The sequence below is a fragment of the Leucopleurus acutus genome (genome assembly GCF_964270905.1).
Source record: "Leucopleurus acutus genome assembly, chromosome: 14".
NCBI lineage: Eukaryota > Metazoa > Chordata > Mammalia > Artiodactyla > Delphinidae > Leucopleurus > Leucopleurus acutus.
Window position 1 is genome coordinate 78,708,316 of NC_139156.1, and position 16,441 is coordinate 78,724,756.

The 16,441-nt window shown below is 44.2% G+C and overlaps 1 protein-coding gene across 2 annotated transcripts in view; it reads right to left on the reverse strand.

Annotated features, from left to right (window-relative positions):
• Nucleotides 1–10,466: 10,466 nt before the first annotated feature.
• EDARADD (EDAR associated via death domain) overlaps nt 10,467–16,441 on the reverse strand; it is a gene marked incomplete at its 5' end in the record, with an annotated part of 54,434 nt that continues 48,459 nt past the window's right edge. For both annotated transcript variants that reach the window (XM_082854250.1, XM_082854251.1), the window contains one exon: nt 10,467–11,072. In XM_082854250.1, the coding sequence (XP_082710376.1) occupies nt 10,690–11,072 (383 nt within the window). In that variant the 3' untranslated portion in view covers nt 10,467–10,689. The remainder of the gene's footprint in view (nt 11,073–16,441) is intronic.

Below are 16,441 nucleotides of genomic sequence, written 5' to 3' on the forward strand. Positions count from 1 at the left end.
AGCAAACAAGATGTCCCTCAGTAGGTGAGTGGTTAAATAAACTGTGTTACAACCAGATAATCAGTGCTAGAAAGAAATGAGCTACCGGGGAATTCCCTGGCAATCCAGTGGTTAGGACTCTGCGCTTTCACTGTGGAAGGCGCGGGTTCGATCCCTCATTGGGGCCTAAGATCCTGCAAGCCACGTGGCATGGCCAAAAACCCCCCCCAAAAACAGAAATGAGCTACCAAGCCATGTTCCCACTGACCTCTCCCTCACCCTCCTCCTTTAGACCTAAAGATGCCTACCTACATCTGTTAGCTCCTCACTGGTTTCCTTTAACTCTTGTAATTAGTTCCTTTATTAAATTCCCCTGATGGAACTTACCATTTGTTTCTCCAAAAAGAAACTGACTGAAACAACTAGAAATTCTAAATTCTGGGTATCAAAGACAACCTTCAGCTTCCTAACAGGACAGCTGCCTGTCTTCTTGTCTGTCTTCATTCCTGGACTTGTTGGCCCCTTGAGGCTGGGGACTGCCAAGAGCTGTCATTACATTCTCAGAAGTGAGCTGAGGGCCTGACCACAGTAAACGCTCAGTAAATGTTTGTTGACCGAACTAATGTGATTTCTTCTATTAGTGTCTTTTTTATTTTTTTGGCCACGCCACACACGGGGTCTTAGTTCCCCCACCAGGGATCGAACCCGCACCCCCTGCAGTGGAAGCTTGGAGTCTTAACCACTGGACCGCCAGGGAATTCCTCTATTAGTGTCTTTTTAACATTAAAACTAGAAACAGAAATCATCTAAAAGAGGTAAAATCTGTCCGAATCGGTCACTCCAGAAAAATAACCCTTTTTTTGATCTGGCTTGTTTCAGAGACATACATGTAGAGGAAGAACCAATTTTTGCCATTTATTTCTCTTCATTTACCTGGTCCGGTTGGTTCTCCCATGTTGTTATTTACTGAGTCCACAGCAAACATGATGATTTTCTGTAGCTCGGCCCAATCCAACAGCTACTGCCCTGATCACTTTGGCCTCTTCGGTGTTTTGGCCTGTGCTGTCCCGGGAGAGGGCGGCAGGGCAAAGAGGTTAGATGGATGGTGGTATTTGGAGCAGGGTCCCTAGCTCCACAGACTGTCTGAGGAGCGGGATCTTCAGCTCCCCAGAGGACAGCAGGGGTCCAGAGCGCTCTCATCGTCATAGCTGTCACCAAGGAGACGGAAGGCGCATTGTTTGGTTGGACTCACTGAGAAGTCCTCACGGGCTTCAAGACCAGCCTCTTCCTCACTTAGCCCTCCACCTTCACCCCACTCCCCTCAGCCACAGACGCCTGGCTCTGAGCTGGGAGCTGCTGTTTCTGCCTTACTCTCCCCTGTGGGAGCAGCTTTGGGTTTTTTTTTTTAACGTTTTTATTGGAGTATAATTGCTTTACAATGGTGTGTTAGTTTCTGCTTTATAACAAAATGAATCAGCTATACATATATATATAGATATACCCCCATATCTCTTCCCTCTTGCATCTCCCTCCCTTGCTTTGGTTATTTTTTATGTGTGTTTTTTTGTGGGGTTTTTTTTCCCCCAATTGGGATACAATTCACATAACATAAAATTCACCCCGTTAAGCATTTTAAGGTGTACAATTCAGGTGCTTTTTAGTATCTTCACAACGTTGTGCAAGATTCACTACCATCTAATTCTGGAACATTTTTGCTTTGATCTTTGAAGCCCAGAAAATGAACGAAACGGGTTGAACCTCATTAAAATAAAAGCTCCCCATGTCCGAGAAGCATTCATGGTTTGGTATGTAAACCCCCTCATTTTGTATTTATATTTATAAGCATTTTTCCTCCTCAAGGACCACGATATTGTAAAAAAAAAAAAAAAGTTTTTGCTTTTTTAGAGTATTAATTCATTAGTTCCATTTCATTATTTCAGCATATTTCCAATTGCTTCTGGATCAGAGGGTGCTGATGAGCCAGAGTGAACAGCGAACAATACCCCTGTCCTCTGGGGTGTGCAGTCGGGCAGGGGTGAGACCAGTAATCAAGTTATTACTGTTGGGATGAGTGCTACGGGGTGAATAATAGGAAGGCAACCAAGTCTGGAAGTCAGGTGCCCTCTCCCTGAGAAAGTGGTGTTGACGTGAGACCTGGGGGCTGAGGTGGCTGAGCTAGGGAAGGCTGGTGTGTCCAGGTCTGAGTGTGGCCAGGGTGTGGACGGGGCAGATGAGGCAGCTCGCAGTGAAGTCTTGGGTGGGAAGGGGACCTCACGGTTCAGTGTGGCTGAAGCATCAGGAGCTGTGGGCGAGTGGAGCACAACGACATGCCACACTGGCAAGTCACAGGGCCTTGGAGGCCACGCTGCCAATTTGGGACTTAATGTTCAATGGGAACCCATCAAAAGCGTTAATGTGGGGATGACAGGATCCGTCCACCGTATGGAGGCCACTTGGGAGACCGTCATCGGGTGAGAAAGGGTGGCTGCTTGGGTGAGGACGGTCATGACGATGGAAGGGAGGGAAGAGATTTAAGAGATATTTGGGAGGTGGAAGAGAGAGGGATGGAGAGGGGGATTTGATGATGACTTAGAAACAAGGTGGATGGTACAATACGGAACTCCGGTGAGGAACAAGTTTGGACGGAAGAGTCATGGGTTTCCCTTTAGGACAGGTTGGGTTTGAGGTGCCTGGGAAACATCCGCATGCGTGGAGATGTCAAGCTGGTAGTTGTGTGTGTCTGGCAGCTCAGAAGACAAGCCTGGACCAGAGAGATAAAGTTAGGAGGGGCGGAAAGTAACCATGAAACCGCCCTTCACATATAGATATCACGGCATCTGAAGCACTTCGTCAGACTGCTTATTTACTTGTCTTTCTTTCTACGTCAGTGATTCTCATTTTGTTCTGCCCATTCCTGGACGGGTGTGGCATTTTCTCCAGGAACGTCTCTCATCGTGTACGATGACTCTCCCTCGTCTAAGGTTCCTGGAGGGTAGGAAGGTGTTGTTTATCTTTGCATCCCCGGGACGCATTTTAGAAAGTCACTAGGTTTCCGACTGATGACTGACCAAGAGAACACATGAATCAACAACTGTGTGAGAATCTGCATAAAAGCACCAATTAGAGATATGGTTGACATCAATTTAATTTTGTAGCACCCGTTATTACAGTTTCAAATAATTTCTATTTATAAAGAAAACATAAAATCAGGCAGGACATCAAAATGAAGGCAGCTTAAAAAGTACAGCATGAAGATATAGAAAGGATCACAAAAATTCAGTCGTTTAAAAGCATAGCTGAAGACGTGTCCCCCATGGAGCTTCCAAGGGTCTGCCTCAAAGGAAAATGGTCACTGGCGGTCACATCAAACAGGAGAGCATGGCTCAGCTCAGGAAGCCCTGAGAAGCTACCCTCTACGTTTCCAAAAGGGTGGATAAACTCAATCATTTCGTTTCGAGTTGCACCGTTGACTACTTTGATCTCTTCGATTCAGCTGTGGAGGGATTTCCAGGAGGCATCCTCGGCCAAACATGGCCACGGGGAGAGAGAGAACAGCCTCTCCTCCTCTGCTGTGGGTCTTCCTCTGGGTGATCTGCACCCCCAGGTGTGGCCCCCCACTCGCCCGGCACTTGGATCAGCGTCACGGCCGTGACCCTTTAAACATGAGGGAAGCAAGACAGACTCTCTCATCCATTTATACCCAAGTGCACACGGTTCAGTAGGGGGAGTCAGAATTCCCAGGTAGGAAATCATAGAACAAAGAGGGAAACTGTTTCTCAGTCAGTTCCTTGGGTGCACGCAGCTCCGTATGTTTCAGTTACAAGGGCAGAGAACAGTTTCAACGTTCTTAGGGCCAAAGTGTCACTAAATATGAAAGACAATCCAACAAATTGTTTCTGCATGTCTAAGTGAAAAAAGGAAGCCGATGTTAGCCCGTAGCTGGGAGAGAGAAGGCCACAGGCATACAGAAGAAATCTGATTCAAGGAGTGAGGAAATGGCCCTAAAACAGGCAACAGAGCAGAAACATGGACCTGAAGGAGAGGAAAATTCTAGAACAGAGAGGGCAGATGTGGAAAAATGTTATAAGGAGGATAGTCATGGCTCAAAACTAAATGAAACATATTCATTCATCTGAAAAAGGGAAAGAAAATTTGCTAGACCAGTTATTAGGACTGTATTTAAAATAATGTGTTTTTCTATCATGTATCACAGAGGAAGAGGAAAGTCTAGTACTTCTGGTTGAAGTTCGCTGTAACTGAGGGAGATCGATCCCTTTGTCTTTTTGCATAGAAGCCACTGTTCTCATGATGTTAAAGACGGAGCATCATGAAATTGAAAGCCAAAGTGACTAACTACCCCCAGACAGCTAACCTTAAATCTCCACAGAAGAAAAGTCCTTCTGAGTGTTTAGGAAGAATCCCCAGAGTGAGGAACTGTTATGATGGGGAGCTTCAGGGGAATGGAACCCTCATCTCAATCATGCAGGCCCCATTCCACTTCTAATATTTGTCAATTTGTAAAATAACTGCACTCTTCCTATCTTTTAGTGGGGCTACTTCTAAGGGTTCTAACATAAAACCAATAATCAATGGAAGGTTGGTTCTAGGCTGGTCTTAAACAAGCCTGAAAGGATGTGAACAGATTTCATCCTCCAGCAGAGGGCAGTACCACATTAAAACTATTATTCAGAAAAAAACAGAGGTGCAACATCTTTTGTCTATTACCATGCATTTCCTACCTTTTTTTTTTTTTTTCATTTTTGCCTCACCAGGTGGCTTGCAGGATCTTAGTTCCCCAACCAGGGATTGAACCCAGGGCCCCTGAAGTGGAAGCACGGAGTCCTGACAACTGGACCACCAGGGAATTCCTCTATATTACTGACTAATTATTTAGTGTCACAAAAATGGAAGACTTGTTCATACAAGTTATCTGAAATATTGATGGGCAATCCTGGCATACAATTGAAGCCCTAACAATTTTAAATCTTATAATTTTAAATAACCCTGTGCTTTATTTATGTATTTATTTTTGCAGTATGTGGGCCTCTCACTGTTGTGGCCTCTCCCGTTGTGGAGCACAGGCTCCAGACGCGCAGGCTCAGCGGCCATGGCTCACGGGCCCAGCTGCTCCGCGGCATGTGGGATCTTCCCGGACCGAGGTACAAACCCGTGTCCCCTGCATCGTCAGGCGGATTCTCAACCACTGCGCCACCAGGGAAGCCCTGTGCTTTATTTTTGTCTACGTCTACTTGAGTGTTCCTCTGTGCGTATATGTCCTGGGGGTGTGTGGTGTCTAAAACAGCTTTGCTTTCCATTCCAAGTAGAAATTTTCTATTGCAACCAAATAAAATGCTTATTACATAGAGCCTCATCACATAACATCATAACATTGCAGATGGGAGTTTTGTTTAAAAGAGTGTATCTCGGAACTTAGCTAAAGAGATTTCATCCTTCTAATAGCAAAAGGACCTAAGCAGAAGCAGTTTAGTTTATAATGTGGTCAATTCAACATGGATCCCTACAGAGAGTATAATAAGCAAAGCTCTTAAGTATTTTTTTAAATATAAATTTATTTATTTAATTTATTTGTTTTTCGCCGCACTGGGTCTTCGTTGCTGTGCGCGGGCTTTCTAGTTGTGGCGAGTGGGGGCTACTCTTTGTTGCAGTGTGCAGGCTTCTCATTGCAGTGGCTTCTCTTGTGGAGCATGGGCTCTAGACGTGCGGGCTTCAGTAGTTGTGGCATGTGAGCTCAGTAGTTGTGGCTCGCAGGCTCTAGAGCGCAGGCTCAGTAGTTATGGCGCACGGACTTAGTTGCTCTGCAGCATGTGGGATCTTCCCGGACCAGGGCTCAAACCTGTGTCCCCTGCATTGGCAGGCGGATTCTTAACTACTGCGTCACCAGGGAAGCCCAAAGCTCTTAAGTATTAATGAACTTAAATAATTTCCTTTCTTTCCACTTTTGCCTTTGTAAAGTATTGGTATGGCCAAAAGGTTCGTTCGGTTTTTTCCGTAAAATGGCTCTAGTAGCACTTAGCTGTCTTCAACTTCATTCGAAACAATTTTGTTAAGATTGTATGTGACAGCTGTCATATCAGCGTGCATTTAAAAAAGAATTATCAAAATTGGTGAATTTTTGTGTAGCCATTTTAATATTGAAGATGGAAGGAAAAAAGCAACATTTTCAACATATGCTTTACTATTTCAAGAAAAGTAAAAATTCATGGAAATGCACAAAAAGATTTGTGCAGTGTAGGGAAAAGGTGCTGTGACTGATCGAACATGTCAAAAGTGGTTTGAGAAGTTCCGTGCTGGAGATTTCTCGCTGGACGATGCTCCACAGTCAGGTAGACCAATTGAAGTTGATAGCGATCAAATCGAGACATTAATTGAGAACAATCAACATTATACCACGCGGGAGGTAGTCGACATACTCAAAATATCCTAATCAAGCGCTGAAAATCATTGGCACCAGCTCGGTTATGTCAATCGCTTTGATGTTTGGGTTCCACATAAGTGAAAAAAACCTTGACTGTATTTCCGCATGAGATTCTCTACTTAAAGTAATGAGAACGTTCCGTTTTTAAAACAAATCGTGACGGGCAATGAAAAGTGGATAATGTACAACAATGTGGAATGGAAGAGATCGTGGGGCAAGCAAAATGGACCACCACCAACCACACCAAAGGCCGGTCTTCATCCAAAGAAGGTGATGTTGTGTATATGGTGGGATTGGAAGGGAGTCCTCTATTATGAGCTCCTTCCGGAAAGCCAAACGATTAATTCCAACAAGTACTGCTCCCAATTAGACCAAATGAAAGCAGCACTCGACGAAAAGCGTCCAGAATTAGTCAACAGAAAATGCATATTCTTCCATCAGGATAACGCAAGACCGCATGTTTCTTTGATAACCAGGAAAAAACTGTTACAGCTTGGCTGGGAAGTTCTGATTCATCCACTGTGTTCACCAGACATTGCACCTTCAGATTTCCATTTATTTAGGTCTCTTTTTTTTAAATTCATATAGTTATTTATTTATTTTTGGCTGTGTTGGGTCTTCATTGCTGCATGTGGGCTTTCTTTAGTTGCGGTGAGCAGGGGCTACTCTTTGTTGTGGTGCATGGGCTTCTCATTGTGGTGGCTTCTCTTGCTGTGGAGCATGGGCCCTAGAACATGTGGGCTTCAGTAGTTGCAGCATGTGGACTCAGTAGTTGTGGCTCGCGGGCTCTAGAGTGCAGGCTCAGTAGTTGTGGCGCACAGGCTTAGTTGCTCCGCGGCATGTGGGATCTTCCAAGACCAAGGATCAAACCGGTGTCCCCTGCAATGGCAGGCGGATTCTTAACCACTGCACCACCAGGGAAGCCCCATTTATTTAGGTCTTTACAAAATTCTCTTAATGGAAAAAACTTCAATCCCCTGGAAGACTGTAAAAGGCACCTGGAACAGTTCTTTGCTCAAAAAGATAAAAAGTTTGGGGAAGATGGAATTATGAAGTTGCCTAAAAAGTGGCAGAAGGTAGTAAAACAGAAGGGTGAATACGTTGTTCAATAAAGTTTTTGGTGAAAATGAAAAATGTGTCCTTTATTTTTACTTAAAAACTAAAGGCACCTTTTGGCCAACCCAATATCAGCATATTTATGCTTTTATAGTATTTATTTGTTAAAAATTAACTTTAAACAAAGTTATTTTGGGTTATTTCACAATTGAATTATAGTTCTACTTTAGTTGAGATTTACTTTTGATATTTCTGTATGTAACACAAATAAAAGTCATCCTCCATTTGGTCAAGGTCTAGAATCCGAATGAACTTTAATTAAAAACAATGTTTGGTTAAATCTCTCTCTGCTAATATCATACTCTTAATAATTAAAACTTTTCATAAGGTAAATGCCAACAGATACAGATGTCAATATGAGCAAATAATGGTAGAGTGAAATTAAAACAACATATTTTTATCAAATCCCATATTAAAATAAAATCCCTTCTACCCTGGCACGTCCCCTATGCAATTACAATAGAAATTTAAGCTTTCATAGCCAGTGATGGAAATTATTAGCCATCAGGGCTTTCAAACTAATGCCGCCAAATGGAGAGATGAGTGGGTGGTGCTCTGTGGTCTCACAGTTTTCCTGTAATTCCTGATATAAAGGACAGGATTTCCCTGGTGGCGCAGTGGTTAAGAATTCGCCTGCCAATGCAGGCGACATGGGTTCAATCCTTGGTCCGGGAAGATCCCACATGCCGCAGAGCAACTAAGCCATGTGCCACAACTACTGAGCCTGCACTCTAGAGCCCGCAAGCCACAACTAGTGAGCCCACACGCTGCAACTACTGAAGCCCACATGCCCTAGGGCCCATGCTCTGCACCAAGAGAAGCCACCGCAATGAGAAGCCCGCACACCCCAACGAAGACCCAATGCAGCCAAAAGATAAGGAGCGTGCTTAGCTCTGCCCATAGGTAATCCACCTGAATTCTGTGTCTTAACGTTTTTGATCCAACTCAAAGATAAGTTCAGCTGACACTTATGAACAAGAGCCATGTTCAAGAAATCTATGAGGATAAATTCTGCCTAAAGTCAGTTTTGAAACTGAAATCTGGAGTTTGGAATTTTGGAAACATGTCCCACAGAAGCAGTCCCAGTAGGGACTAGTGTCCCCAAGTCAGCCCACAAAAAGCTGTTAATTCAGGAATTTGTGAAGCACAGAACTGTCCATTCTACAGAGTCTGATCACCAACAGTGTTTCCATGAGAAAATTTTCATCATTTTCTGGATTTCAAGTTGGGGATGTTAGGAACTGGTTCTTTGTTTTTGTTTTTGTTTTGCAGTATGCGGGCCTCTCACCGTTGTGGCCTCTCCCGTTGCGGAGCACAGGCTCCGGACGTGCAGGCTCAGTGGCCATGGCTCACGGGCCCAGCCGCTCCGCGGCATGTGGGATCTTCCCGGACCGGGGCACGAACCTGCGTCCCCTGCATCGGCAGGCGGACTCTCAACCACTGCGCCACCAGGGGAGCCCTTGAGTACATCTTTTGATAAACCTGACATTTATCTGCTAAATCTGACAAGACGAGCTAGGTGTGACTAGCACTGACTGAATCAGAAGTGATGAGTAAGTCTCTATAGTAATTTTGCAAGTTTAGCGTTTACATTTGACGGTCAGGCTGACTATATACCAGCAACCTCATAAAAACTGCTGTAACTGCTAGCGGGGAAAAAATGTCAGTGATTTAGGAAACAACTTTCTTTTGAGTTAATCCTAATCTCCCTTGTACTCCAATCAATGTCATTCATCATTTTTGCTTATTTTAGTCAGGGATTTAAACAGAATCCTCCCAAATTGGACAAAGTGCCTTAATTCTCTAAACCTATAGCCAAAACCAAATAGCACTTCTATGAAATCGCCAAGTAAACCAAGGCTTCTCTCTCCCTCCCCCCGCCCACCCCCCAAACCTAGAAAATTCTCTCTAATAGCAAACGCTCCCATCCACACCACCTTCCACAGTAAACCATCAAACGAGAACAGGGGATAGTCTTTGGACCCAATTTTTCACTTGGTTTAAAATCCTTTGAAATTTAGGTTTTAATGCATAGCTTCCTTCCCAGTATCACCAGTAAAGATCTTTCTTTTTTCGCTAAAGTGCTGTGTAGTATTATTGGGCCCTGTTTTAAGGTGGGGTAGTAGGTGCTAGACGGGGTTGCATTTCACCCACAGGCCAGGCAGTTTTTATTTCTTAACTGAGCTTTCTCTCAGGGGTGAAACACTCAGCCTGATATACAAGACATAAAAGTAAATATTAAATTAATTTTTAAAAAGCCAAGGGTACCGAAAGGGCCTTTTTTTTTTTTTGCGGTACGCAGGCCTCTCACTGTTGTGGCCTCTCCCGTTGCAGAGCACAGGCTCCAGATGCACAGGCTCAGCGGCCATGGCTCACGGGCCTAGCCGCTCCGCAGCATGTCGGATCCTCCCGGACCGGGGCACGAACCCATGTCCCCTTCATCGGTAGGCGGGCTCTCAACCACTGCGCCACCAGGGAAGCCCCGGGCCTACTCTTTGTCAACACCTTTCCCATGGTCCTTATTACCGTGCTAACTCCTGACTCTGTCCTCCCAATCACCATCGGTTTTTGCATTTCTTTCAAAAACACTCAAGCAAAGTCCTCTTTGATAGTGCCCAGATTAAACAAGTATTTGAATAAGAAAGCTGGCATGTGTCCTGAAGAGTATCACCACGCAATGCCAGCAGCCTGTGAATTCACCTAAGTACTTTACAACAAAAAGAGTAACAGACTAAAGGGAAACTTCTCTCTGTGGTTTCCTTCTAAGTTGTGGGAGTGTCATTAATCATAAAGGATCTTGTGGATGATGACTTTTAGTTCTGAGTTCAGTCTTCAGTTTTTAAGGGAGAGGATACTTTTATTTTCATCATGGCATGAATCCACTCTGACTGTAGCTTTGGCCCTGGTCCCTATAGGAGCCTACAACATATTTTTCCCAATTCCAGATTCAAATATTAAATAAAAACAGATGTGCAAAACTAAAGGAAAATCCGCCACCAAAAACATACCCTACCCTCCACAAAACCACCAGCTTTGGGGAAAACTAAGGTCCGCTGTCCCACGTCCTTCGCCTAAACTTAAAAAAGAACAGATTCACGTTGCCCCTTAACCTGTGCTCGGCTCAGGGTCCGAAGAGGCCGATGAGAAGGAGCTGAGGGCTAGAAGTTCCTGGGGTGCTCTCCACGCCCCCTCCTGGGCCATTCTTCGTCCACCCACCTGCGCAGGACCTTCTCCACATCGGCCCTGTGGTAGAGCCGGCAGAGCTCCATCAGCTGGCCCACCGTCCTCTGACTGTTCCGGAGTAAGAACTCCAGGGTGGGGCTCTGGGGCCGCTGCTCCAGAAAACACAGTTCATCGTAGGGCATGCCCCACTTGCTTGCGAAATTCCTCCAGTTTTTGACTGTTGGGTGACAGGGATCCAGCTTTATCCTGATCACGTCTAGTAAGTCCTGGTCATTGAGCAAGTCGCTGATGGTGGGGGCCAGGAGCAGGCAGGACGAACAGGTACAGTTTTCCGCGCAGGACGCGTCCTTGCTTGTATCTGCGGGGACAAACGATACGGTCCACGTGTCAGCAAGAGGCCCAAGAGGCGCGCTCATCTCTTCCGTGCTCTACTTTCCCGCTGAAAGGTTCATAGCGTCAGTGTAAGTACAACAGCGCATCTTACAGATATTTCAGGACACTCATTTCTACATACTCACCAATAACGTGTTCTTCTTTATGGCCAAGGATGGCTGCTGTGCGGAAGCGGTGGCAAGGTTTTATAAAGCCAGTTTTCCTTTCTTTCTGAGACTCTCTGTCGCCCAGGCTGTGCATCTGTGAGACTGCTGGCCAGACGAGGGCCCCGAGGAGCAGGGCTTTCTCTGTGGGCAAACTGCCAGTCCAGGGCTGTCGGACTCTCCACCCTCCCCCCTTCCAAGTTACAAGTCAGCCCCGACAGCTTCTTAATGCCAAGCACAGCATGTGAGGGTGTAAAGGACTGCACAATTCTTTAAAAGGTCTCTTTTTAAAAAAAAAAAAAATACACACACACCCCAAACTGGAATATCCACTCCATATGCGTATTTGAAAATTGAGTGATAATTGATAATGCCAGAAAACGTACTTTTTAGATTTATGGCCACCTTATCATGTCTTTGCCTTTATCTCTGGTTTTCTTCACCCATGGGGCTGCCTTTAAAGTGGAGCCAACACCCTGAGGTGTGCAGCAGGTGGGACGAGTGGGTGGCTTTGAGCTCAGCCTCAGCAAGAGCAGCCCCAGCACGGAGGAAGGACAACCTTCCCCATCGGTCATCTTTGGCCTCATGCAGTACCCGGCAGCGTGTTAGCAGGAGGGTGAAGTCAGTAGGTAAGTCGTGAGTAGGTCAGAGGTCAGAGGTTAGTAGGTAAGAGGCAAACCAGTCATAGTAAAATTGTAAGCAGGGTCTGTACAGCATGGCAACCCAAGCGACTTCAAATATGAAACAGCACTGGGTCTCCTGACCCCTCTGACCGGGGACATTGACAGCCAAAGGTGACACTAGAGATCACTGGCTTGGAACATTCTGGGAGGTTATGATGACCTTTTCTACACTGAGCCGTGTAGACTTCCCAATTTAGGAAAGTAAAGAATTCAGAAAAAGGGACTCACTTTGGTGACTGTAAAGTTGAGAACGAGCAAGTTTGAGGCAAGCACACAGTAAACGATAACAAGAGCCGTGAAAATTACGTTCTTTCTCTTTGGCCTACGAATGTAACTGCTGAGAATCCAGCCTAAGGAGATCATCTAGAATACGTATATACACGAACATTTTAATTAGTTTATTCATATTATCCACTTTTTTCAAAAACAGTTTAAAAAGTTAGGGGACCAGTGGAATAAATTATTGTGCTACTTGATGGGATATTATTTAAGTAATTATGAAGACTACGTAGCAACCTAGAAAATGTCTGTGCTCTCACATTAAGTGGAAAACGCAAGATGTGAGGAATTTATGTACTCATTGCAACTATGGAAAAAGTCTCTGTTAATATTACTATGGAAGGAAATGTACAAAAATAATAATAGCTGTTGTGGTTAATGTGGTAGGATTCTGTTTCTATTTTCCAAACTTTCTCTAGTGGTGGTGTTATTTCTATGATAACTAAAACAATGTATTACATTAATAAATATATTGTTTAGCACAGAGAAGGCTTAGCAGTGGAGTGACCCTCCTCTTTGCCAAGCTTCACTTACGCCTTTGAGCCCACCCCTTACTTCTTTCCCCATGATTTGTTTCATCAAACATCTCCTTTCCTTCCCCTCATCTCCAGCCACCCAACTCTACTGATTCTCTTTCCTTCATCTACAAATATGCACAGGGCTCCTCTATCATAAAAAATAAGAACCTCAAACTGCCCTCCTCTGGCTTCATAACTCACTGAAGTGACTTTCTCTTAACTCTAATTTACTGTTTTTATAAAATGTATCTATTTATTATTATTCGTTTGGCCACACCACAGGGCACGTGGGATCTTAGTTCCCTGAGCAGGGATCGAACCCGTGACCCCTGCAGTGGAAGCGTGGAGTCTTAACCACCCGCCAGGGAAGCCCCAATTTACTACTAAACTTCTAGAAGGAGAATTCAAAACCTGTTGCTTCCAATGCCTCATCATGTTCTTAATCTTCACCTTCTTTGGCTTTGAGCAGCATCTGACCCAGCCTAGTTCTTGCCAAACCCTGTAGAGACTGGACCCAGTTCCCTGCACCGCAACTGTGGGCCAGAGTCCAGCTCTGATGGGGTAGAAAAGTCCAGAGAAGCAGATCCCCACCTGCCTTTGAGGATCACCCAGACCTCCTGCTGCTGCTGACGCCCTCATCACACCAGCTCCCCTTGGATTTGGCTGCCTCTGGAACTGGGTCCAAGACTCTTTTGCCCCTTTGGACACTGTCTATTGCCCTGCAGGCTGTGTTTGCCCTGAAGGTTCCTTCTGAAAGCCAAGCCCCACATCCCCAGGCATACCCTACCATGTCCTGGACACATCCCTTCTCTTGTCAGCCTGATATGCTAAGATCCCAGCCTGTCTCATTGCTGAGTCCTTGGGAGTTCCAAGGAAGAGCTCTAGCCCTGTTCTCAGCCCGAAGTTTTCCCCTTCCACATTCTCTCCCTTTGGTCACCTTCTCCACTCCCAACAACCTCTACAAAACTCTCCCACTAGAATAGAAGACCCTTTCTTTTTGCATCTGCAGGACCCAGTATAGCCCTCGGCATATAGTAAATGCTTAACCAACGTGGACTGAATGAGTGAATGAATAAATGAATGGTCAGCCCTGCCCACTCACTTGGGCTCCAGAACTGACTACTGGAAAGCTCCTCTTGATGTTCAGAAGACATCTCCAACTCAAAGGACCCGAACCAGTACTTAAATTTCTCCCGCTATGCACCCAAAGCACCTCAAGTCCCCTATTTACACTCGCAGTTCCCCAGCATCCTTACAGACTTCTTCTCTCTATCCAACCAGCTACCAGGGTCCCAGCCTTTCCTGGAAGCTCTCCACACCTCTCTTACTATTCCCCGTGAATTCCTTGAATATATAATCTGGGCTCCAGAGAAGGGGGACTACTCAGTTCCCTGAACAGACAACCTGTATTCTCCTTTTTTTCAAAGTTTAATTAAATGAAAAGAAAAAAACTAATATAAGCTCAATGTAGAACATTTAAAAATTATATACAATTGTGGATTTTGTATACACTTGAACATTTAGGGTTTTCCCATATTTTCATGACTATGAGGAACAATTTGATGCAGATCCTTCCATATAAAAATTTGGGGCACATCTTTAACCATCTCACCAGTAATGGGATTATTGGGCCAAAAGTTACGAGCATTTTTAGGCTATCAATGCATATACGCTAAATTGCTTTCCAGAAATAAATGCTGTACCAATTTATACTCCAAACAGAGTATAGTGATGATGCTTATCTCACTTCACTTTTATCAGCACCAAATATTACTTTAAAAAATCTTTGTCAGTTGCATAGGTGGAAATTAACAAAGATTTCCTCCATGCCTTTTCTGGTATTTTCTCTCTGATCAGTTATCGATCTCTCTTCTTTCTCTCTCCCTTTCACTGGACTTCCTCTAACTGGACTTCCCTTCAGCTACTGAACGTCATCCATTCTATAAAACCCACCTCAGGGCTTCCCTGGTGGCGCAGTTGTTAAGAATCCGCCTGCCAATGCAGGGGACACGGGTTTGAGCCCTGGTCCTGGAAAATCCCACATGCCGCAGAGCAACTAAGCCTGTGAGCCACAACTACTGAGCCTGCTCTCTAGAGTCCACAAGCCACAACTACTGAGCCCGCGAGCCACAACTACTGAAGCCCACGCACCTAGAGCCTGTGCTCCGCAACAAGAGAAGCCACTGTGATGAGAAGCCCGCATTCCACAACAAAGAGTAGCCCCCGCTCACCGCAACTAGAGAAAGCCCACACGCAGCAACAAAGACCCAATGCAGCCAAAAATAAATAAATAAAACGAAATTATATATATAAAAAAACCCCACCTCAGATACACCCTTCATGAAATCCCCCAGCTCCTGCCTAGAATGCTGTCTCACCCAGAATCCCATCATTTTGTTTGCATCTCCTGACTCTGCCTTGCAGTGAGATATTCTGTATGGTTTTTGTTGTTGTTTTTATTCCTCATTGACCTTAAATGCCCTGAGAACAGATCCATATCCTTCTGCAGTATGTCCCACATCTTACAGTTCTAAAATGTTGAATTACATTTACATGTAATATAGTGAGAGTTATTCTTCAGCTTCATTAATAACGGTATACAAAGAAATAAGACTTTAGCTGCATGGTGGGACAGAAGTTTACTTATTTAAAAAAAAAAGAACTATCTAATGGTGAAGGTGGTTTTGCAGTAAAAGGGGGAAACTGTGCAATTTTCTTTGCCCTTATTTAAAGGTAGGGTCAAAATAATATTCTGTCAAGTGGAAAAGAAAGCAGCTTACCAAAGGGTATGTATAATTCAGTTTTTGTAAAAATAAAATAATACAGTCATTTATATCCACATAAAGTATATGTTATGCACACATTCATGGGCACAGAAAAAATCTGGAAGTACATATAACAACAATGTTAACAATGGATATTTCCTAATTTTCTATAGTTACTGTGTTTATTTGGCTACTTAAAAATATTTTTTAAATGTCACAGAAAAATAAAGTAGGATTTACACCTCTAAGTCCAGAATTAAATGTATTAGTGTCTGAAAGTCTGCCCTGTATTACCTCCATAAGACTCAGGGTTGGCAATGTTTTCTCCTTTAGTGTCAAGAAGAAGAATGAAAACACCATTAAGGGTTCTGTGAAGCTCCTCTAAGCCTTCTAGTGTGTAAGAAGCTTCTATTTCTTTGAACAACTACACAGACTACAAAATCATCAGTTTGTTTTAAAATACATGATGTGTCAAAAAGTCTATTGACGTTTTCCTTTTGTATTTTCAATGACACAAACGCTAAGCCATTTAGTGAACTGGAATCTACCGAAACTGCCAACAGTTGTGAATTTAAAGTTGCCTTTTAGAATCATAAACTATAATTAGCTCTCTGAGGACTTCAACAGAGAAACATGTTTCTTTTCCCATGAAATACATTTTGTCCTGCCCTGCTATAAACACCTATCATGTAACAGTGCACATGAAAGGAAAAATGGGGTAATGCCTTGGGGAAGAAACAATTGTGGAGAGAGACAGACTCAGGACCAACGAAGCTTTCATCAGAAATGGGGAAAAATGGGATTATTATTTGATGCTTCTCAATAGCAAGCACAGGGTGGCTGTACGGCAGAAACTCAAAAACTGTTTACTAAACGAATGAATGAGAACTGTGCTTTCTCCTCAGGAGACAAGGTAGGTTTCTTACGACTGTCTGATGAATTTTAG